Source organism: Aspergillus viridinutans, assembly GCF_018404265.1.
Source record: "Aspergillus viridinutans IFM 47045 DNA, scaffold_2, whole genome shotgun sequence".
NCBI lineage: Eukaryota > Fungi > Ascomycota > Eurotiomycetes > Eurotiales > Aspergillaceae > Aspergillus > Aspergillus viridinutans.
Window position 1 is genome coordinate 1259982 of NW_025091218.1, and position 20669 is coordinate 1280650.

Sequence of the window (20669 nt, forward strand, 5' to 3'; positions counted from 1 at the left end):
CGCAGCTCCGGCTGCTGTTTTTAGTGTTTCAACGGGATTGCATTCCAGAACCTCTTCACTCTTTCACTCTTTCATTTTGTTGGTTTTTGTTTTCCATTCGCTCATTTACTACCGGGTTACACAATGCCCATCCCCATTATTGTTCAGGGGATCCGGGAGGGTATAGACTCGATTCCATATGCCTACACAGTTCTCAAGATTGCGCCATGGGTGCTGCTCGTCGCTGCCCTCAAGTACTACTTTGGGGGAGCTCGGAATGGCTCAGAGCGGGTCATGCACTCGAAAATTATTATGATCACCGTAAATTCGCCATGGCCCTTTCGTTTCATCAAGTATTCTAACTGATACAATGCTCTAGGGAGGGACATCAGGCATTGGCGCCAGCGTCGCCCGTGAGCTTGCATTACGCGGCGCCCAGATCATCCTCCTCACCCACCACTCCCCCTCAGACATCTTCCTGATCGATTACATCGAAGATCTACGCAAGTCAACAGGCAATCAACTCATCTTCGCCGAACAAGTCGACCTCTCCTCCTTACATTCCATCCGGACCTTTGCGACCAAATGGATCGACAATTATCCCCCCCGACGACTCGACATGGTCATCTTGTGCGCTAGCACCGCCTTGCCCGCCTCCAGCCGGGGACGAATGACAATAGACGGCGTGAACGAGGAGTGGCAGGTCAATTACCTGGGTAACTTCCACCTACTGAGCATTCTGAGCCCCGCGCTGAAAGCGCAGCCCGCTCATCGAGACGTGCGGGTCATTTTCACCACATGCTCGAGTTATATTGGCGCGAAACTCGACATCAAGCAATTGGAGGCGGTGACCAGTGGTTCTAAACCGGCAGGGCAATCAACGACCAAAAAGAATGGAAAACCACAGAAGAAGGCATCCACGGAAAAGGAAGCCAGCCTATTCGGCCTGAGCAAACTCGCTCTGATGATCTTCGCAAACTCCTTCCAGAAACACTTCAACGCATATCAACGTCCAGACAAACAGCCGAACGCTACCCGCATTATCGTCGTTGACCCGGGCCTGAGTCGAACTCCGGGAACCCGTCGCTGGCTGACGGGTGGCTCGCTCTGGGGTCTGCTTATCTACCTTCTCACCTGGCCACTGTGGTGGCTTATCCTCAAGTCTCCTCAGCAAGGTGCGCAGAGCATCTTGTATGCGGCCATGGAGGCGCGATATGGCCGTGGCGCCGGCGGGTGGATGGTGAAGGAATGCCGGGAGGTTGATTTCTCCCGAAAGGATGTCAAGGATGAGGAGCTCGCGAAGAAACTCTGGGAATTCAGTGAGAAGCAAATTGAAGCGAAGGAGAAGGAGGGTGCACTCAAACGTGCTCAGACTAAGGCGAAGGAGAAGGTCACGGACAAGGACAAGAGTGCAAAGCAGCAAAATACAAAGGGCTCGTCAACAACCGGAGCTGGCGCCGCAAAGGATCAGACCTCTGGGTCCAGAAGGAGCCGTAAAGCAAATCAATAGACTACATCGAACCCTCTCAGTTAGAAAAATGTTTATAGAATTACCTTGCAATTGTGGCTTTTGCATGTGTACAGGATGAGAAGAAAAGAAAGATTAAGGGAAAACATCCAATTATTTCTGCTATGTGGATCTAAATCGAAGGGATATAATATAGATGTCACCAAGAAAAGGAAATTCGTATCTTTCTGTCTACAATACCTCGTAAAGTGTAAGCCAATGCGCTCGGGCACTTTTCCAGTCTTTCTCGCTCGCAGAGAACCTTTTAGACCCTTATTTTCATTCGCAATGATTATTTACTTCTTGAGCTGTTCCAGCAGCTCGGCGGGGGGCTGTTGACGGTAGCCCTGGGGGTTGTTCTTGGTCCAGCGCCAGAGGTCCTCGCAGGCCTGCTCGAGGGTACGCTGAGCCTTCCAGCCAAGCTCCTTGTTTGCGCGCGTAGGGTTGGAAGTGAGGTTGAGAACGTCACCAGCGCGACGGGGGGCAACCTCATAAGGAAGGTCACGGCCAACGGCAGCGGAGAAGGCGCGGATCATCTCATAGACGGTGCTGCCCTTGCCGGTACCCAAATTCCAGGCGCGGACGCCGGGGTTGTTGGCACGCAGGTAGTTGAGGGCCTTGAGGTGACCATCGGCGAGATCGAGAATGTGGATGTAGTCACGGATAGCGGTTCCGTCGTGAGAGGCATAGTCTAAGCTTGCGTTAGCATAGTCCACTAGTCTTTCACACCTTGGATATCGAAATTGTGCTGCGAAGACATACCGTCACCGAAAACGAGCAGCTTCTCACGCTTGCCGGTAGCCACCTGAGCAAGAAGAGGGAGCAGGTTGTAGGGGACGCCCTGAGGGTCCTCACCCATGATGCCACTGGGGTGAGCACCAGCGGGGTTGAAGTAGCGAAGGAGGGCGGCGTTCCACTTCTGGGCCTCATCCTCCTTGCCGGCCTTGGTAGCATTGTTGCGCTGAGCGTTGATCACGTCGGTGATGGCGGTCTCAACGGCAAACTTGGTGTTTCCGTAGGGGTTGGTGGGGCCCAGAGGGCACTCTTCGGGGATGGGGATCATGTTGGGGAAGCGGGTGGCATCACCGTAGACGGTGGCAGAGCTGGAGAAGACAATGTTGGTGACATTGTGGCGGACCATGGAGCGAAGCAGGCAGATAGTGCCGTAGACGTTGACCATGTAGTAGTCCAATGGCCTTTCGCCGGACTCGCCGACGGCCTGAACCAGACGACCACACGTGAGCAATTAATTGATCGCAATACACTCTCAGAAAGAAACAGAATATTTACCTTCAGAGCAGCAAAGTGAATGACACTGTCAATGTCGGGGTGGGCCTCAAAGACCTTGTCGAAGCCAGCCTCATCGGTGACATCCAGCTGAACGAAGTCGGCCTTCTTGCCGCAGATCAATTCGATCCGTTTCAGAGCTTCAACGGAGGAGTTGTACAGGTTGTCAGTAACGACGACCTTGTAGCCAGCCTCGAGCAAAGCGAGGGTGGTGAAGGAGCCAATGTAGCCAGTGCCACTGTGGGTAGACGCAAGGTACGGAGTCAGCAACCTAGGCTTGCTGATAGGTGGGGGGATAAGGTGAGCTATCTTGACTGTTGCTTACCCCGTAACAAGAACTGAACCAGCAGACATTATGATGACGAGAGAGATTCAATTGACTGGGATAAGAATACAACAAACTAGCAAAGATGACAGTCGCAGAAAGAATGAGATGGGGTTAAATTAGAAGAAAGCAGAAGAGCAGGGAGGAGGAAGCAGGGGAATCCCGACGGGGCGAGGGGCAGCTGGAGATTTAAGGGGAAGACCAGCTTATTATGGTGGGGGTACTGCGGACTGCGGACTGCACTCTCCCAAACCCAGATCATCTCTGAACCACTACACCGACAGCTGTGTCTTATTCTTATCCAATACGAGGTAGTCGCTATCTATTACTGCCTTTCATTCCTTCTTCGTCTATTATCCCCCGAGTCGGACACTGCCTGAGTCCTTCAAGCCATGTTCCGCATAAGAAGTAGTATCATCTCCGAGTGATTTTCATTCGTTGTTGATCGACAAAATCCAGCGGCACAGCCAAAACCAACTACGCGGCGCCACGATAGTACGATCGGCTCTCTAATTGACTCTACTGGTGCGTGCATACGTATGACAGTCAGCCAAGAGTTTGATTTCATCTGCCTGAATAGACCAGCAGGACAGGATACGGATGCATGCTGCACAGTACGCATATGCAAGAATCAAGAATTGACCGTTGGCAACCGAATTCGATCGACATCTTGCATTCGGCCAGGTCTTTAGGAATCCATTCGGTTCATTATCGCTCACATTCGGGATGTCAGCTGCGAACCGGACCCTAGATATATCTGTGACCGGCTTGGCTTGCAAGCCTGCAAGAAGGGATTCCCGGGGAGAGCAACCAAGCAATTCGGCATTCGTCGCGAACAATCCGAGAGAAATCCGTTGTGCCAACTAGCTTAAATATTGAGGTCTACCAACCAGGCAACCGGTGTCACTGTTTGTAGGTTGCCAGCTGTTGTCTGTTGGACGATGAACTTCGGAACTGAATTGGAAGCGGGTCCTGTTCCGCTTGAAGGTGGACCAACTTGGCAGCTTCGACCATTCTAAGCAGACAATCTAAGGGTCTAATCTCCAGAACCAGTCAAAAAGGTTGATGCGAGCGCACAATGCCCCTTGCCCACTGACCGCTAAGATGGCCACGTTCCCGACTACATAAATTTCAGTCTGAAGATCCCTACATAGTATTATAATAATGGATGATACACATGTCTGGCAAACGCATGGAGTTTAGCGCAGTATTCCGCCATCATTGTTACCCTTTTACGAAATTGTATGTAGAATAAGAGTATCTGATGTTGATGAACTGAAAGTTGTGTAGCGCTGACGACAAAATATGGCACTAGGAGGCGCGCAATACGCAGTACTCAGTAGAGAAATGAGCATGAATAAGAGTACGTTGAGTTGTAAATCCCTTTTTCCAGTCGCAAAGATACATGAGCGTGGAAAGTCTCTTCAGATATGTGCGTTTTCGACACCCACTTGAAGTAAAAGTGGTAGAATTGCAAGGGGGTCAAGAAACCCCTGTCCCTGCTCGGGTGTCATCCACTCCTGCACCCTGGATGACAAGCTCTATGACACAGCATCTGCAATGTCATGAAAGAAGTCCGTGACATGCATTGGACAATGTCACCAATTGGAATCAGCATGAATGCCAATCACACAGGACGCGCTGGGCGTGGAGTCTCCTCCTGCTCTGTAGCACGCAACCAATATGGCAAAGCAAAGAAACCGTTCATTATATAGTATTGATTTAGCCGAGAAGTTCGACATCAAGTCCAATGGCACGCATAAATAGGTTGACGTTTCCTAGTCGTTGGCTGGCCATATCGGCGGGCAGTGTCTTGCTGTATGTCACTGTTTCCATCACACGATCCCTAGAACATGTTAGCATCCGTCTGGCAGGTCGTACAAAATCGTATGGCAAACAATAAGATGTCAAGAGAAAACTCACTTCACTGCGATGACCAAGCGCTGCTGCTGCTCAGGGCTCGCTCCGATGCCAACAGCTGCCAAAAACTGCCAGACATACATATCGTCGCCAGCGTTAATCGAGGCGGGGAAGATATCGCCAAAGATTGGCTCGAGTGTGTCGAACAGCACGTTGAATTTCTCAACCCATTGTTGCCAGTCACGTTCCGCAGCCTGCCCAGCTTCCTTTACAATCTCCGCACGGCTGAGCAACATAGTCAAGATTCCCAATCCAATGCGTGTCTTGGCCACTAGCTGCACGTGAGTCTGCGCAATCACAAGACCCAGAAGTCCAATAATGATGTTGAATGGTGCCTCGTTCACATATCCCAGAAGACTGGGCATGACGGCCTGCGAGAACAGATCAATGGTCTCCCTAACCGCAAGCGAAGGTTGGCTCTCGCCTGGAACAGGCTGTGCGCTTCGAACCACGTCCAAGGTGTCCAAGTGGACAACGATCATTGTGAGGATTGTGACTCGCTGTTCTTGGTCAATGTGCCGGAAAATGCGTGGAATAGCCTTCTTGCCCTTCGGATAAGACAGGAAAGCAATAAATGGATGTGGAGTGTTCGTGTTAGGAACAATAGGCTCCATGACCTTGAGTTCTTGCCACAATTTCTGGTTCAAGGAACGGATCTTCTGCCGCCATTCCAAGTGCTTCTGGATGGCTTCAGAATCATTCTCATCAGGCAGAGGGGGCATGGTGCGCTCCATGTCTTCCATCTCCATCAAAGTACTGTACATATTTTCAATGTTCATCAGGATAGACTTCCGATCACTGAGGCTCAGGTCCGTGGGTTGCTTCTTGGCAGCCTTGGCTCCGTCTGAGGTCTCGGGGCGCTTGATGTTGAGCATTGGCTTCGGCGCTTTGGCATTGCTGAAAGAGATCTTGCCCAGACTGCCCTCAATAATCAACTGCTTGTTCTTCGGTTTCGCTTTCGCCGCTTCAACTGCACGCTGAACCTGCTGCTGCATCCTTTGCATATGGTTGTCGGCACTCTGGAGATTTCTTCGCCCATGGCCACCAAGACGGTTACCGGTCTGAAGCAGGTAGGTCTGCGCAAAGTGGCCAAGAGGCTGATGCGGATGCTGCCGAGGCGCACCACGGATCTGGCTGTAAACCTGGTAGTAAAAGTCCTCCGATAAGACCGTCTCCAAGTCCGCATCCGCAACATTACCTGCGGCCGCCACAAGCTGTTGCAATTGGATCCGCGTGATGAAGTTCTTGTCTTGAGGAGTCATCAACCCATTGCCCTTTGACAGGAGGAATATCTTGTGATTGCGCTTTGCCCGCTTCGCATCCTCCATTAAATATGCCATGCGTTGTTCTTCCGTCAATTGCATTAGCTGCTGAGGGTTGGTGATCAAAGGAAGGCCGGTATTTGCCCCCTTTATAGCCTGCGGTGGCGGATGCTGTTGTGGAGGCTGCTGCACTCGTGGGGGAATCGCCTGACGCTGCGGAGGTGCCATATGTTGGGGCAGGATATTGGCATTTTGCAGGAGATGCAATGGCACATTTGGCGCAGTTGGTGGTAGAGAATATGGCTCTGGGACCATGGAGGGATGGTGCAGAAGATGTGCTGGCGGCACATCTTTGGGAAACTGGGCCTGGAGAAACTCAGGCGGCAGTTGTGAAAATGCTTCGGGAACGTTTGGCAGCTGCTGGGTCCGTTGAAGATGCGAAAGATCGGGCATCGCCATCGGCATAGAGACCGGAGGCTGGACCGGAGCAATACCGTGACTACGTAACTGAGCTTCGACTTCCTCCAAGCTTAACATTTTCTTGGCTTGCGATACAGGCTCGTGAACATGTTGGTGAACATGCTCGTGAACATGCTCGTGAACAGGCTCGTGAACAGGCTCGTGAACAGGCTCATGAACAGGCTCTGGCTTCCTTTGCAAGCCCCAGACGTTGGACTTGGCTTGCAGGTCAGGGATATATCCTGGGTCCTGGTATTTCTCATAGCCAGTACGTTTGGGTTTCTCTGCTGAGACGCTGGTTGCTGGAGGCTGAGCAGCAACCTCTTTTGCCAAGCCCCCACTAGGAGCACCCGGGTGTTGTAGATTGAAACGAACTTGCTCCTCACCGATAGCATCTGCAACCTGTGCTGTCTGCCCGAAAAAGTCGAAGTCCTTGCCGACTGAGCCTGTGCCAACGTCGCCGAACGTGTCCTCATTAAAGGCATCTTGATCATCGTCCAGCTGATCCGCTAGACCATCGTAGGTGTCCTCAAAATCGATGCTGTAAAGACCAATACGCAACTTCCGGTTAGCATTATGTCTTCAGTCATATGGCTGCGACTCAAAGTGCATAGGAGACGAAAGCGACTCACACATCATCATCGTCGTCTAAGCGTCCTGCCCCAGCACGGGCGACTTCGGCAAAGGGATCAGGAGCTTCGAAAAACCCCCTTTTTTCCCCCGCGGGAGCTCGGTCCCTCGGTAGGGTAGTATCGAAGCCGAAGAACGACATCTTCGGCTGGAGGTTGGACGGGGACAAGGTAGATTGAGGGGATGGCAAGATCTACCACGGCATTCTCGTAGTGGGATGAAGTTAGTTCGGTGCCAGTCTGATATCCCCGCTAGTCCAATTGGGTTAGTGTCAGCCAAAATACTGCCTGAGGCAGATAGTTGTCACGCCACACCGCCACAGGACACGTTTCATTGCGGAGCGAAGCGTAGCATGTCTTATTGCATGCCCTTCCAGCCTTCTGTCTTGGCGCTCAATATGATTGGTCGAAGAAACAGGCTTCCTGGCCTTCTGATTAGTCCACTTTCTAGCTCTACGATTGGCCCATGAAAACTGTTGCCACGTGCTCTCCTCTCTAAGGTACCCGTCCTTAATGCTGGACTGAAGTAGGGGTGGGGAGCCTCCCAGAGTATCTATAATTACTCTCTTAATCACTATATAATTCATAGTATTCTAGAGTCCTAATATATGGTAAAAGAGGGGTCTGGGGGGCCCTGCCTTCCCTGGTAATAATTAATGCCTTTCTTTCCTACTTATGCCCCTGAGCCCCCTCTCTCTTAGCCTTTTAGGATGGTAGATATCTACCAGCCATACCTAACTAGGCCACCTAGCATCTAATCAACAATTAGAGTAGTTTAGTTGAATATTTGCTGCTTAGCATCTGCATACTGCGCAGCTTGCTCCGCAGGCCTTAGGTGGTCGCAGACTTGCGACCGGCTACACCAGATTCCTTGATGCAAAAAAGAAAGGGATGGTCCGGATGGAGGCATAAGGGCCAAGGAAATAGGGTGCACAAGTGCAACATATTAGACCTTTTGAATACAAACAGTGTTTATTTTGAAACTGAAATGCAACAGCTCTCCATGATATCTAAAATGGCACACCTTGATCGACTTCAGCCCCAATCTGATCTCGAAATCAGAATGGATCGTCGTTAACTTCTGCCGGCCCCATACAGAGAATAGATAAGAAGACATGTCTAGATCTCTCGTCCATCCTGATAGAGCTGATCTTAACCGTGTAACATCTCTGGCATGAATCGATTCCTTCTCGTCCTGTTGTTGGCAAAACTGGTCCTACTCAAGGAAATGCAAAAGGTGTTAGTTCATCTAGACAGCCCGACGGTGGCCTTGGAATGGGTGAACAATCCAACGCTTAGCGAATTCTGCTTCGGTATGATAGGAAGAGCCGACATCGAAGGATGAAAAAGCAACGTCGCTATGAACGCAGTTATCCGTGTGGTAACTTTTCTGGCACCTCTAGCCTCAAATTTCTGAAGGATCGAAGGATCGATAGGCTACAAGAGCCGACATCGAAGGATCAAAAAGCAACGTGGGCATGAACGCTTGGCTGCCAGAATTAACTTTTCTGGCACCGCTAGCCTCAACTTTCGAAGGATCGAAGGATCAAAGGATCGATAAGCTACACGTTCATGGTTTGTATAGTATTCACACTGAAAATCAAAATCAAGGGGACTTTTACCCTTTTGTTCTACTGGAGATTTCTGTTCTCCATGAGTCCCCCTGGTTTAAGATGTGCCGCCCCAGCCAAACTCCCCACCTAACAATGGCTTCAACCCGGATACCGGGCCAAATTGCCGGACAACAGCAGTTGCACAATTACGTTACGTGGCCTGGCGTTCATGGATACCTGCTAGATAGTTTTCACTGGCGTTGCTTCAGACGGAATGTTTTCTATAGCTCATTTCACATTGATTTCAATCTTAGTCAATCACGATAATTTCTGACTTGAAGACTGGCCTGCCCCGGTCTATCAAGGCCAAGTCAACGTGGATGTCATTGTTTCACATACCCTTTTGATTGTTTAACCCTCGTTGGCGTCGCACCAAATTTGTCGGTTTTGAGAACGTAAAGACCGGTTCAGCAACTCATCGAAATTTCTTTAGTATCTTCTGGCCGCGCCTTTCCTATTCTTCTCTCGTCACTCGTTTCGATCTCGTTGATCAAAGTCACCTTCGCCCATCTCTTATACGAGCTTCCGCAGCAGGCAACGTCATCCTTCTGATCGTCAACCTTCTTCTCAGCCAGGGGTCTACTCCCCGATAGCAGAGTGAGAGATTCATCATGTCTTCGGGACCGAAATATATGAGATACTTGCTCTTTGCTGTGGTGGTTCGTTGGTCCTTGAATTTCCGCCCCCATGCCCTCTCGCAGTGCCGCTGACGCAGTACCAGGGGTTGGCAGTATTCTTCTTGATCTCTCGCAGTTCAATTCCCATCCCCGAAAATATCGGATCGAAGTTGAATCCCGCGAATTACAAAGATACCGTCTCACAATCTGACAAAGCGCACAATAACGCGCGACAAAAACCGCCGGTGAAGGAGACTCCGGAACGCCTGAATACTGCGCCAGTTGGCCGAGTAAATGCGACTTTTTTCACGCTGGCTCGCAATTCCGATGTCTGGGATATTGCGAAATCGATCCGACAGGTCGAGGATCGCTTCAACCGTAACTACCATTATGACTGGGTCTTTCTCAACGACAAGCCATTTGACGACACTTTTAAGAAGGTCACCACATCCCTGGTGTCTGGAAATACATTCTATGGTGAAATTCCAAAGGAGCACTGGTCGTACCCCGATTGGATCGATCAAGAGAAGGCCAAGAAGGTTCGAGAGATAATGGGGCAGAAGAAGATCATCTATGGAGACTCTGAGAGCTACCGCCACATGTGCCGCTATGAGTCCGGTTTCTTCTTCCGCCATCCACTGATGCTGAACTACGAGTACTACTGGCGCGTGGAACCCAGCATTGAGCTTTACTGCGATATCAGCTTCGACCCGTTCCGGCTTATGAAGGAACTGAACAAGAAGTACAGTTTCGTTCTTAGTTTGTATGAATATTACGACACCATTCCCAGTCTATGGGATAGCGTCAAGAAGTTCATTGGCAATCACCCTGAGCACATTGCAGAGGGAAATGCGATGGGTTTCTTGAGTGATGATGGAGGGAAGACATACAACAAATGTCACTTTGTAAGTTGCCGTCATTACAAGTCCTGCTGTTGCTTTTGCTGACTGATCATCTTGCTTAGTGGTCCAACTTCGAGATTGGAAGCTTAGAGTGGCTGAGATCGAAGCAATATATTGATTATTTCGATGCTCTTGACCACGACGGCGGCTTCTTCTATGAGCGGTGGGGAGACGCCCCAGTTCATTCCATTGCGGCCGGCATCATGCTCAAGAAGGAAGAGATACACTTTTTCAACGAGATTGCATACTACCACATTCCCTTCACACATTGCCCGACCAGTGAGCAGATGAGGCTGGACCTGAAATGCCACTGTAATCCTAACGAGAATTTCGATTGGAAGGGATATTCCTGTAAGTTCACTTGCCGCCTTCTTGAGACATGCATTAACCTCAATGTGTCCAGGCACATCCCGGTGGTTCCAGATCAATGATATGGAGAAGCCAGAGGGCGCTGAAGAGCAGAGTTGACTAGCCGTGCTGGGTAAAGTTTGTCTGGTCTTCATTACAGTGAGTTCTTTTGTTGGGCTGCTCTTCCTTTTCCGAGTGCGCATCGTCCATACCGCCTATCTATTCAAATTCGTCTATGATATAATACCCTCATCTTAACGATGAGTACCTATCATCTGGCGGTGGTCTGTCCTTATAGGTTATCGGCAACGCCGGCGTCAGTTCGATTACCGATAGATGTCTTCAACTTGGCCTTCTTCATGTTCTGCGCCATTCAGCTCTGTGTCCATTTAACTGCTGAGTTTCCCTACTCGCTGGTCTGGTTTTATGGACTACGTTTGTTTGGGTTAGTATATGTTTTATGGAGCATCGGAGGATATAAAAAGATGATCATTTGTGTTATGGGCTTTCTGATATCATGTCAGAGGAAGAAAATATTGGCCCATTAGCAAACTGCATCATAAAATGTACATAGCTGTTCCACGACAGAAAAGTGACGACAACCAGACCAATTGTTAAAATGAAAATTCTGGAACAAATTGTACAATGTGTGAATCGCTCATCCCTCTACTCGCAACGAAAAGTCACCACAGGACCGACTTCTGAGCTTCTAATCCTTCTTGGGCTTCTTAGTACCATATTTCGATCTGCTCGTCAACCGACTCGCAACACCACCCTGTAAATCAAGCATTAGCAACGGACCAAACCGCCAACTATATTCAAAACACCGCGCGCGACACATACCAGATCCATCGCTCCCCGGACCAAATGGTACTTAACACCAGGGCAATCCTGGGCTCGACCTCCACGCACGAGAACCACACTGTGCTGCTGAACATTGTGACCTACACACGGCAGCCACTATTAGCACAATCGCCTATCGAGTTGACAGTTGACACTCGGAAGAATCCCACCTTCACCGGGAATATATGCCGTCACTACCTTCCCACTGCTCAGCCGTACTCTTGCAGTCTTCCTCTCACCGGAGTTGGGCTTCTTGGGCTTCGTGATACCCGTCTTCAGGCAGACGCCCTTCATTTGGGCCCTGCCGATGAGCGCGGGGGATCGCGAGCGGCGCGCTCGCTGCGATACACGGCATCCGCGACGAACTTGGTTGTAGGTTGCCTGGCGGAAGGGGGAGGTGGAGAAATGACGGGTGATAGGGCCTGCGCCTGCGACTCTTGCTGCTGTAACGGCGGTGGGTGTGCGGAGGACGGGTTGAAACCGGGAGACCGTTGCCCTCGAGAAGGCCGGGATGGCTGTGAGAGAAGGCCGCTGGACTAGGGTCCGGAGGGTGCGGAGGGCGAGGGAAGAGATAAATGGTGGCATTGTGGCGGTGGTGTATGTATGGATGAAATTGAACGTCCCCTTCAACTTCCGTATCGCGGCGTTGATACGGAGTACGGGATAATTTCTCGATGATATCACGTGAGAAGAATGCATAAGCTGGCTGCCGAGATGGTTCCTCTGCGGGCCCGGAGAAGCTGGACGCGCTATGCGGTTGGAGCCTTGGCACCTTAGGCTAGTGACTATCGTAATGCTGGAGCTACCTACGATATCACCCAACTCAGCTATCACCTTGACTTCACCACCTTCGTCATACAACTTCCATCTGTCTCCTTCATAGACTAAGAAGCCTCATTTATTATAAATTTCTAAATTCAAGCTTGTCATCTGTTAAGCTACACTCCAGCATCACCACCGCCAAAATGGTATGTCCTATCCTTTTAATTGCCATGATGATTACCAGACAATCAAGCTTGCAATTCCTCGAAGACCGTCACTAACGCTCTCACAGTCTCTCCGCATAGCACCCCCGGCAAACTATGCTACGCAAGCCTCCAACACAACCACCAGAAACACCACCGCTCGCCCATCAAAAGGCGCCCCATCCGCCCCCGGTCTCCCCGACACCCTCCGCAACAAGATCACCCTCCCAGCACCCGTGGGTCCCCCCTCTAGCAACCAAACCGCCACCCCTTCATCGGCACACCCGCTCGAGGCCCGCCTACTCGCCTGGCGCCAGACCCAGGACGCCCTGAAGATGGAGACGCTCCGCCGGGCATACGGGATCGCGGAACCTGTGCGGCGCGGCATGGAGCTCAAGATCGTGCGGGACGGCACTTTCCGGCCTGCTGTGCTGGGCGGAAACAAAGGTGGTAATGTGCACGAGGACATTCTGGTTCTCGGTGGACGGGATACAGAGATTGGCTGGGAGGATATTTTCCAAGGTTCGTTGAATGTCTGGGTTTCCGCTACCGAAATAACGATGCTAATATTTTTTTGATGCAGGAGACGAATTCAGGGAGCCGCCTTCCTTCCATGATGAGATGGAGAAGAGACTGCGGGTGGATTTTTGATTGGGGGTATCGGCTTGCTCTGCCTGTTCTGCTTAATTTTCCCATGAGCCGTTACGTTTCTGATACAGTGTCAATAAAGACCTTCAGATATTAAGACTCGTTTCTCTGCGATGTTTGGCAAATTGCCCTGGAAAGCTGCACTAAGACTCTGTATGACTACATGAACTTGGGTAATTGCTGGTAAACTTCGAAAACGACTTTCATGGGTTCATTTATGTCCACCTGAGTTCTGTACATCATTCCGATTCCCAACTTGGCCCTCAGGGTGACCTAACGAAAAAGACTATGTCCTTTGAGCGATGATCAGACTATACATTGCTCTCTGAATAATGAGAATGAGGCAGTTTGGATTCTGCCAGATTGATAGCAATGTCGATTGCCAGCAACACCCTCCATAACAGTTGGGAAAGACGCTTGAATGAAAGGAGTACTTGGGGTAGTTTGGGCAAATGCCAAGAGAAAGCCGCCAGAAAGGAGAATCAGTAACCGGACGAGAGTAAACCAAAGGGCCACGGCGTTGTTGTCAGCTAAGAACGAGACTAGAGACGAATAAATGGCAAGATGGGAAAGAAGGGGGTATATAGGGACACGGATGATGGGATACAAGAAGCAATCGAAACCTGTACACATGATGCGAAACAGAAAGGTAGATCGGGAAATACAATCAGAAACCGCAAAAACCAGATGTTGAGAGCACAATCGCGATTATCCATGACGCCAGCCCTTGCGTATGGTCAGCCAATATGACAAATCAGATACCATGTATCAAAAAGAGACGAAAATGATCGAAAAGAAAGACGAGCAGATATGAACAAAGAAGCAAAGATGTGGAGATCACCAAATGCCGTCAGAAGGCACATAACCCTCCTTCAACGGTAGGAAGACTTATAAGATATCATTGGATGATACAACGACATCCAGGACTGTGGTCACTGGCCTCACGTTCCCGGCCATACGGAGCTTTGGCTGCCTTGGCGTCTTCTTCGTCGACAATTTCTTGAGGCTTGACCGTCATATGTACCACGTTGGGAGCATCTTTGTTGAACTTGCAGTCTGAGACGCAGTACATCAGCCGAAAGTCTAGAGCAGCGTCTTACGTAGTTCGTCGCCTACCTGATAAAGGGGACTTGTCATCCAGCAACTTGCCAAACGAAATCAATCGGATAGAACTTGGAGAGGTTGGTTGCGACTCCCAATCTGTTAGGCACATAAAATCATCAGCACACGGTCCAGCCTTCTTATTCTGCGTTGCGCAGTGGACGCCGACAGCTCCGCTCCCTACCTTGTCTCCAATCCTTCCAGATCAGTTCCTTCAGTGTGTATACACTCATAGCAAACGGATCGTTACTCTCGACATTGATGCCCCGCTTTCGTAAATATTTCCCATCGATCTCGAAAGGATGACGTGATCCTGTTGTTAAAAGGAGTGTGATGTTCAACGACGGGCCGGAATCCTCCACTTCCTTCGCGGCGGCGTCTGATGCGTCAGATAATGGCTCAGGGACTGGCGTATCAGTCGTATCTAGACCTGTGGTATCTGGGGGCTTGTCGTTCGTTGGAGAAGCGTCGCTGATGCTCTGCTGGGCGGTGATAATCGGCGTACTGCTATCGTGGCCACCAGCGGCTTGGGTGCTGTCCGCATTGTCATTTTTCCGGGCGTTCTCGGTCTGAGGGGCAGGAAGAGCGGCGTTTTGGACAGGTTCCGAAGAAGAAACTGTGGAGGTGTGCGATTGTTGCTGGAGTTCTTGAGGGGATTCGAGCGTTGCAGATGGAGCTTCGTCCTTGATCCCTGGTGATGCAATGTCCGACTGCGGAGGGTGAGGGTCGTTAGAAGACATCTCGAGTGCGTTTCAAATCGCCGTTCACAATCGAATCGCAGGAATTAGAGGAGAAGTGAGAGAATAGCAACGTCAAAGAAAGAAATGAAAAACGATTGGATGTGCCTTCCGCGGACTTAGGACAGGGTCCTTGAAGGGGGGAACGGCTGGCGAGAAAGTCGCTTTAAACGAGGCGTGGGAGGGAGGCAACCGACGAATACATTCAAGAACTCGCAACCGAAAAATACAGAGAAGAAGACGCAGAGATATCAATAGATAAATAAGAAAAATAGAATTATAGTCGTGCGGCAAAGCACTTGCGTAAAGGAGGAGACGTAAAGGAGGAATCACAGAGGTGGAGTCGTAGGAGTTGGAGGACTACTTGATAGTAGTCTCAGCAACAGGACAGACGAGTCAGGCAAGGATGAGGAGGGGAAAAGCAAACTAGAACACGCAAAATTGGTCAGAGGAGTAGATAGCACCAGGACAACTGGGTGATGGGTTCAACTAGGAGTTGGTGCTTTGACTCTTGGTTTGATTGTTGGTCTGGCCCACGGTCGCAACCGCAATTTGCCTCCTCTGAAACTCCTTAAAACAGAGGGGGACAGATGTTTCCCCGTGTAGGTAACGACAGTCAAATCTCAACCAAATTATCAATGATTCACAATGCAGAATGCCACAGAGAGTTTGGAAAGTGAAATCAACTACAAATGTTTATCAAACAACCTATTTTTATTCTTCCGTTTGTTGTTACAAACAACCGACTACTTCGTATTTTGCGCGCAGGTAGAATCCCGTCATCACCGCTGATCATGGTCGCATGCGGAGAAGCAATGTGATCTGCTCCCGGAACTCGAGATTCATGCTAGTAAGGTAGCGAGTAGATATACGCAGAGTAACATAGAAGTGTTTGCGCTTGCCTAGGCTTACCTCGCAATCCTTGCATTGCATAAGATCTCAACTTCGTCGGGGTAATGCGTCATTCGGATAGGGGACCCACGGGTATCTCCACAACTGACCTTTGATGGAGACGACCTAGTAAGAGAGCATCAAGGCAGTATCTCCATCTGAGTACACAGTTTGACTGAGACTCTCAGGACTCTGCGAAGCCCTTTTGTGTAAGAATTACTCTGTATGCCTCCGTCGTTTGTTTCTGCATACCAATTGCGATGTAGCGTAGTCGTGCATGAATATGCATAAAGCACCACCGCCCTAACCCACTATGCCTATGATGTCTCCTGCGCCTACTACAGCACCTATGTTAGTAGTTATAACGAACGGGTGAGGGAGCTCATGGAACCCAGTAATACCTAAGGAAGTGTAATGTATAGTTATATGCAATATATATATTGAGTGTGAACTCGCTCCCCCTTGCGATATGGATGCATCCGAGGATGGATGGCAAGAGCTTATTGGAATGTCGCTTGAATACAATCTGATCAGTGATTTGTGATTCTCCAGCGTCCAGCATCTCCATCGAGATCAAGCCATTGAGCCATAACTTGTTGTATGAGCAATACAGGAGGACAGATCTTGATGAGATATCAGCTGTCCCTTCTTCCATTGTCCATGTGTCAACACGACTCGACGAATGCTTTCCTTGATCTGTCTTGTATAATTCGATACATGTCGCTAGGGTCGTTCCTCGACTCGCGAAATCTGTGGTTCGTCCTCTGGGCTATTCGAAAGTTCAAGTACATGCGCCTCGAGGATGGCCATCTTGATGTGAAGGCATGTGTCACAGTCTGATGGTTCTCTGTGTGGTTTACTCGCGCGTGCCATTATATCGACAGTAAAAACAAATTCTGGCTTCTGCCTCTCTCTCTTTCAGAGCTTAGTCTCAATGGCAGGGATGCTGAACGCACTAAGGAGTTACCAAGACATGTGATTCATTGAACCAGGAGACTGTGCGGACTTTCAAAGTCTGATATCTTGTCTGCAAGCGGTAGTGTACGTTACTTGTTTGGCCACTGGAGATGCAGAGCGCGGTTGGCGACTTTCAATAAAATCTTGAAGCAAATGTCATATGGATTGCCGAAGACTTGAGAAATATATCTCACTAGTCATTATGCAACGAGTTGTCGGATTCGATGCTCTCTATATCGAGGATTCGCCATTTCCAAGGATGTTTAGAATACAATCCGCCTGTCCGAGAGTGCCAGGAGCTATATCCGTAACATCTTCTATGGTCGTGGTTCTCACTGTAGAATAATCTTAGCATCTATCGTCATAGACGAGAAAGATATTTTCCCTGATGGCAGTTCTCTCGAGGCTCCGCTTGGCCAAATGTCTTATTGTGGTCGGTTGGCGTTTTCGGGATTACCTTAACTGCGACACGGTCATGAAGATGTAGAGATGGCTACCAAGCTAGAATTACTGCCGAGAGACAATCGTGACGGATAGGAAAATAATATCTCATCATTGCAGGTGATCAAGCCTCTTGAGCCAAGATCACAACAACTTTAAGAAACGATATTTGAACATCTGTGATGGAGTCAAGCGATTCGGGCCGCAAATGCCTGAGGCTAGCAAAAGCTGCTCTTCTGACCTCCTTAGATGCAGCTAACCACCAAAAGGCTGCGAAGAAACTCGCACAAATTCAGAGAAGCTCCTGGACGATGTCGTTCCTCAAAGCCACCAAAGTTCTATGATTTAAATCTCATTATCAAGATCCACCATCTAATTACATGGATAAGGGAGATATGATGTCCAAAAATAGTAGACGTAAAGATAAGAGCTTCCTGGAATCTTATGGTCTGGATACCATGTGGTCCGAGCGGCTAGCGTTAAACACCCCACAATTCGGCAGGCTTGCCGGCCTTGCCGCACCTGGGGGAGAGCTAGATAACCCTTATCACTATAGCCTCCTCCTTTAATCATTATTTCTTCTACAATTTCCATATAATCATGTTTATAGTATAGTCTCACTTCCTTTGTAACATATACTAGTTATGCTCTGCTCAATATAAAGGAGAATGGATTGTTCACATGGGTTCATTCACTCTGCACCTAATAGCGACATCACTCATCCAGGTACAAAAGCGAGTTTTTACTTGTTTATGCTGGCAGTGGCTCATGATTTGCGATTATCAAATCAAACGATGCGATGTCACCTGCACACTAATAGTCTTCTCTTTTCTCCTTTTACTTTCTCAGTAGTGACATGACAATCCCCTTCTTTCTGCGCACTCCTCGGTACTACAAAGCAATAATCCCACGGCTCTGCCAATCGATCGTTCCAAATAAGCTCTCCGGGATAGCCTGCCCACGGTACCAAGCTCGTGGTTACACAGTACACGGTAAGCCCAACAATTCTCGACTGATATTTGATGTAATATTTTGAATTTTACCCCGAATTGAAGATTGACTGAAAGCAACACTGACTTTGGTCATGTGTTCAAGAGATTTAGAATCATCAGTTTAACACTTTGAGGATTCCTGTCTCGAAGGATCTTCAAGAGATCACATCACGAACAAGCTCATTTGTGTTCTTCTACTCCTTCGACGGTGAGATGGAGTCTGCAATTGATATGTACTGGTTTCACAATGACACCCCTACTGTCGTGACTCAGTTACTTCGCGACTTGGACAAGAAGAGGAAACTGGCTATTGTGTTGGAACTGACCGAACCTGCCTTTTTCCTGCCTGAGTCCACGGGCAACAGGCCTGTTGTGCTTCGTGGCCGCTGCACGTTGATTGTAAAACGGCCGCTGAAAATCAAACAGGTCGTGGTGGCCCTGGATGGTTTTTCGTATATCAGATGGCCCAATCGTAAGAACTGACATTAGCCTCTCCCTTATACTCCATGATGGCTCTGCTGACTAACATCGACTCTTGGGGCAGGGATTCGCGAAATGGGAAGCATTGTCAATTGTCCTTTGACACTATTTAATTCGAAGAAGGACTCCAAGACTCAGTTCCAGTATCAGGCGAAAGAGCCCGAGAAACCCATCACAGAAGTTGAGGCGCCGCAGAAGAGATTCAAGATGCTGCGCAACATGGTTGACAAGCTCCATCTACGTTCCCCGAGGACCGACCCGGATGTCAACTCCAAATGCTTTTCACCTGGAAAGTACTCTTATGACTTCGAAATGATACTGCATTCCGACCTGCCCGAATCAACATTCGTTGAGGGAACGATAGTTCGCTACCATCTCAAAGCCAGCGTCCAGTGTCACTCCAAGCTCCGGGGAATGTACAAATCGACGGAGGTTGACGCTGTTCGCTGCCCGGCCGATGCCTACGTCGAAGACTCCGTGGGCGGCAATTGGTCGCTACATGTTGACGGCGTTCTGCATGTGGACGTCACGCTTCACAGGAAAGGAATCGCTTTAGAGGATTGCCTTCCCGTTTTATTGAAGTACAAAGGATACAATGGCACCAAGTTTCGCAAACTTCACGTCTTTCTGGTTGAGGACGTCAGATATTATATGCGGGATGGGACGCGGGCCGGTAAGGCTCCTTATAAAAGGCGTCTCTTACATGAGTCACGGAACAACGACCTCAGACCGGAAGTGCACTGGCAACAAGAGGGCGAAGTCTCTGAAGAGGAGCTCGACACATTTGAAGCAAAATCAACAAGATTCCCTATGTCTTCTAACAACTGTGACACTCCAGACGGCGATTCTCTTCCTCCGAGCCAAACGGTTGACCTCGACATCAAGCTAAATATGCCTAAGTGCAAATCGCATAGAGGCGCTCCAGACTGCAGGTTTATGCACTATGACACCAAACTTCGGAGCGTCGAGGTGACGCACTTCTTGGAGGTAAGACTAACCTGATCAAAACTATATTTTCCACATCCTGCTTTACCTTCATGACTGCACTGCTTTGTATGCTGTGGTCACAAACTGTCCCTTTTGTATCAACAAGCCTGGTACGAGCTGTCTTTAATCTGACTATCTGGATACAGTTTCAGGTGTATGTTTTCATCAATGGCAACCCCGCTACAAAACCTTTTGAGAAACTGGTCCCCTTGACACTTCGCTCTTGCTACGCGCAGGAGGGGAATACCACCTTGCCAGGATATTTTGAGGAGCGTTTGCCGGTCTACTCATCTCTTCCCTCGGATGCCCCAGTGTCGACTACTGATCATGATCATTGATATGTACTGACTTGGATTTTCTCCACTCGCCGCGCTGGGGCTTGTCTCCGTTCCAATTCACATCATTCTCAGATCGGTATGCCCATCTTTGTATCTGCAGTGGGCTCTGAGCGACCTGTTCCCGGCTGGACAAGGCGACGACAAGTTGTGCTCATTTCCCCGTCATTTCCGGCTAGCATGGCGTCGATCTTCCCCATGTTGAATTGCGAGCATCTTCCTGAAGCGTTGTACAATCTGGACCTCGGGGACTAAACGAATTTCATTTGCCCATCTCAGATTCCTTTATCGTCTGCATACTTGTGTTGCAGGGTGACCGGTTCACTCTTGCCTCAAGTCTGCCTCATGTATGCCTTCAGAATCACTGATTAATAAGCCAGTTGAACGAATGAAACCGATGAAATATCGGAATTAATGACCGTAAGAATCTCCAATACCAAGAAC

At 49.4% G+C, this 20669-nt stretch overlaps 8 protein-coding genes and 1 non-coding gene across 9 annotated transcripts; 4 read left to right on the forward strand and 5 right to left on the reverse strand.

Moving 5' to 3' along the window:
• Nucleotides 1-123: 123 nt before the first annotated feature.
• Aspvir_004024 (putative oxidoreductase) lies at nt 124-1489 on the forward strand (the record flags this gene model as incomplete). The annotated part of the gene is made up of 2 exons (XM_043267262.1): nt 124-300; nt 359-1489. 2 exons carry the CDS (start codon nt 124-126, stop codon nt 1487-1489), a joined length of 1308 nt encoding a protein of 435 aa, XP_043123197.1.
• Nucleotides 1490-1782: 293 nt separating this feature from the next.
• Nucleotides 1783-3127, reverse strand: Aspvir_004025 (NAD-dependent epimerase/dehydratase family protein; the record flags this gene model as incomplete). The annotated part of the gene is made up of 4 exons (XM_043267263.1): nt 1783-2177; nt 2249-2705; nt 2777-3011; nt 3099-3127. The coding sequence occupies 4 exons, from the start codon at nt 3125-3127 to the stop codon at nt 1783-1785; spliced, it is 1116 nt and encodes a 371-aa protein (XP_043123198.1).
• Nucleotides 3128-4820: 1693 nt separating this feature from the next.
• Aspvir_004026 (deadenylation-dependent mRNA-decapping factor PAT1) lies at nt 4821-7511 on the reverse strand (the record flags this gene model as incomplete). Its single annotated transcript, XM_043267264.1, has 3 exons — nt 4821-4944; nt 5022-7280; nt 7372-7511. 3 exons carry the CDS (start codon nt 7509-7511, stop codon nt 4821-4823), a joined length of 2523 nt encoding a protein of 840 aa, XP_043123199.1.
• Nucleotides 7512-8602: 1091 nt separating this feature from the next.
• Aspvir_r0007 lies at nt 8603-9117 on the reverse strand (the record flags this gene model as incomplete). Its single annotated transcript, XR_006253198.1, has 1 exon — nt 8603-9117. It is a non-coding gene; the product is annotated as a 28S ribosomal RNA (ribosomal RNA).
• A 475-nt stretch (nt 9118-9592) lies between these two features.
• Aspvir_004027 (glycosyltransferase family 15 protein) lies at nt 9593-10968 on the forward strand (the record flags this gene model as incomplete). Its single annotated transcript, XM_043267265.1, has 4 exons — nt 9593-9640; nt 9703-10503; nt 10563-10851; nt 10904-10968. The coding sequence occupies 4 exons, from the start codon at nt 9593-9595 to the stop codon at nt 10966-10968; spliced, it is 1203 nt and encodes a 400-aa protein (XP_043123200.1).
• Nucleotides 10969-11557: 589 nt separating this feature from the next.
• Aspvir_004028 (mitochondrial 37S ribosomal protein uS12m) lies at nt 11558-12276 on the reverse strand (the record flags this gene model as incomplete). The annotated part of the gene is made up of 3 exons (XM_043267266.1): nt 11558-11623; nt 11692-11792; nt 11862-12276. 3 exons carry the CDS (start codon nt 12274-12276, stop codon nt 11558-11560), a joined length of 582 nt encoding a protein of 193 aa, XP_043123201.1.
• Nucleotides 12277-12661: 385 nt separating this feature from the next.
• On the forward strand, nt 12662-13234 carry Aspvir_004029 (proteasome maturation protein; the record flags this gene model as incomplete). Its single annotated transcript, XM_043267267.1, has 1 exon — nt 12662-13234. The coding sequence occupies one exon, from the start codon at nt 12662-12664 to the stop codon at nt 13232-13234; it is 573 nt and encodes a 190-aa protein (XP_043123202.1).
• Nucleotides 13235-14202: 968 nt separating this feature from the next.
• Aspvir_004030 (uncharacterized protein) lies at nt 14203-15145 on the reverse strand (the record flags this gene model as incomplete). The annotated part of the gene is made up of 3 exons (XM_043267268.1): nt 14203-14360; nt 14421-14504; nt 14590-15145. The coding sequence occupies 3 exons, from the start codon at nt 15143-15145 to the stop codon at nt 14203-14205; spliced, it is 798 nt and encodes a 265-aa protein (XP_043123203.1).
• Nucleotides 15146-18636: 3491 nt separating this feature from the next.
• Aspvir_004031 (uncharacterized protein) lies at nt 18637-20228 on the forward strand (the record flags this gene model as incomplete). Its single annotated transcript, XM_043267269.1, has 3 exons — nt 18637-18895; nt 18968-19890; nt 20037-20228. 3 exons carry the CDS (start codon nt 18637-18639, stop codon nt 20226-20228), a joined length of 1374 nt encoding a protein of 457 aa, XP_043123204.1.
• Between the last annotated feature and the right edge of the window lie 441 nt (nt 20229-20669).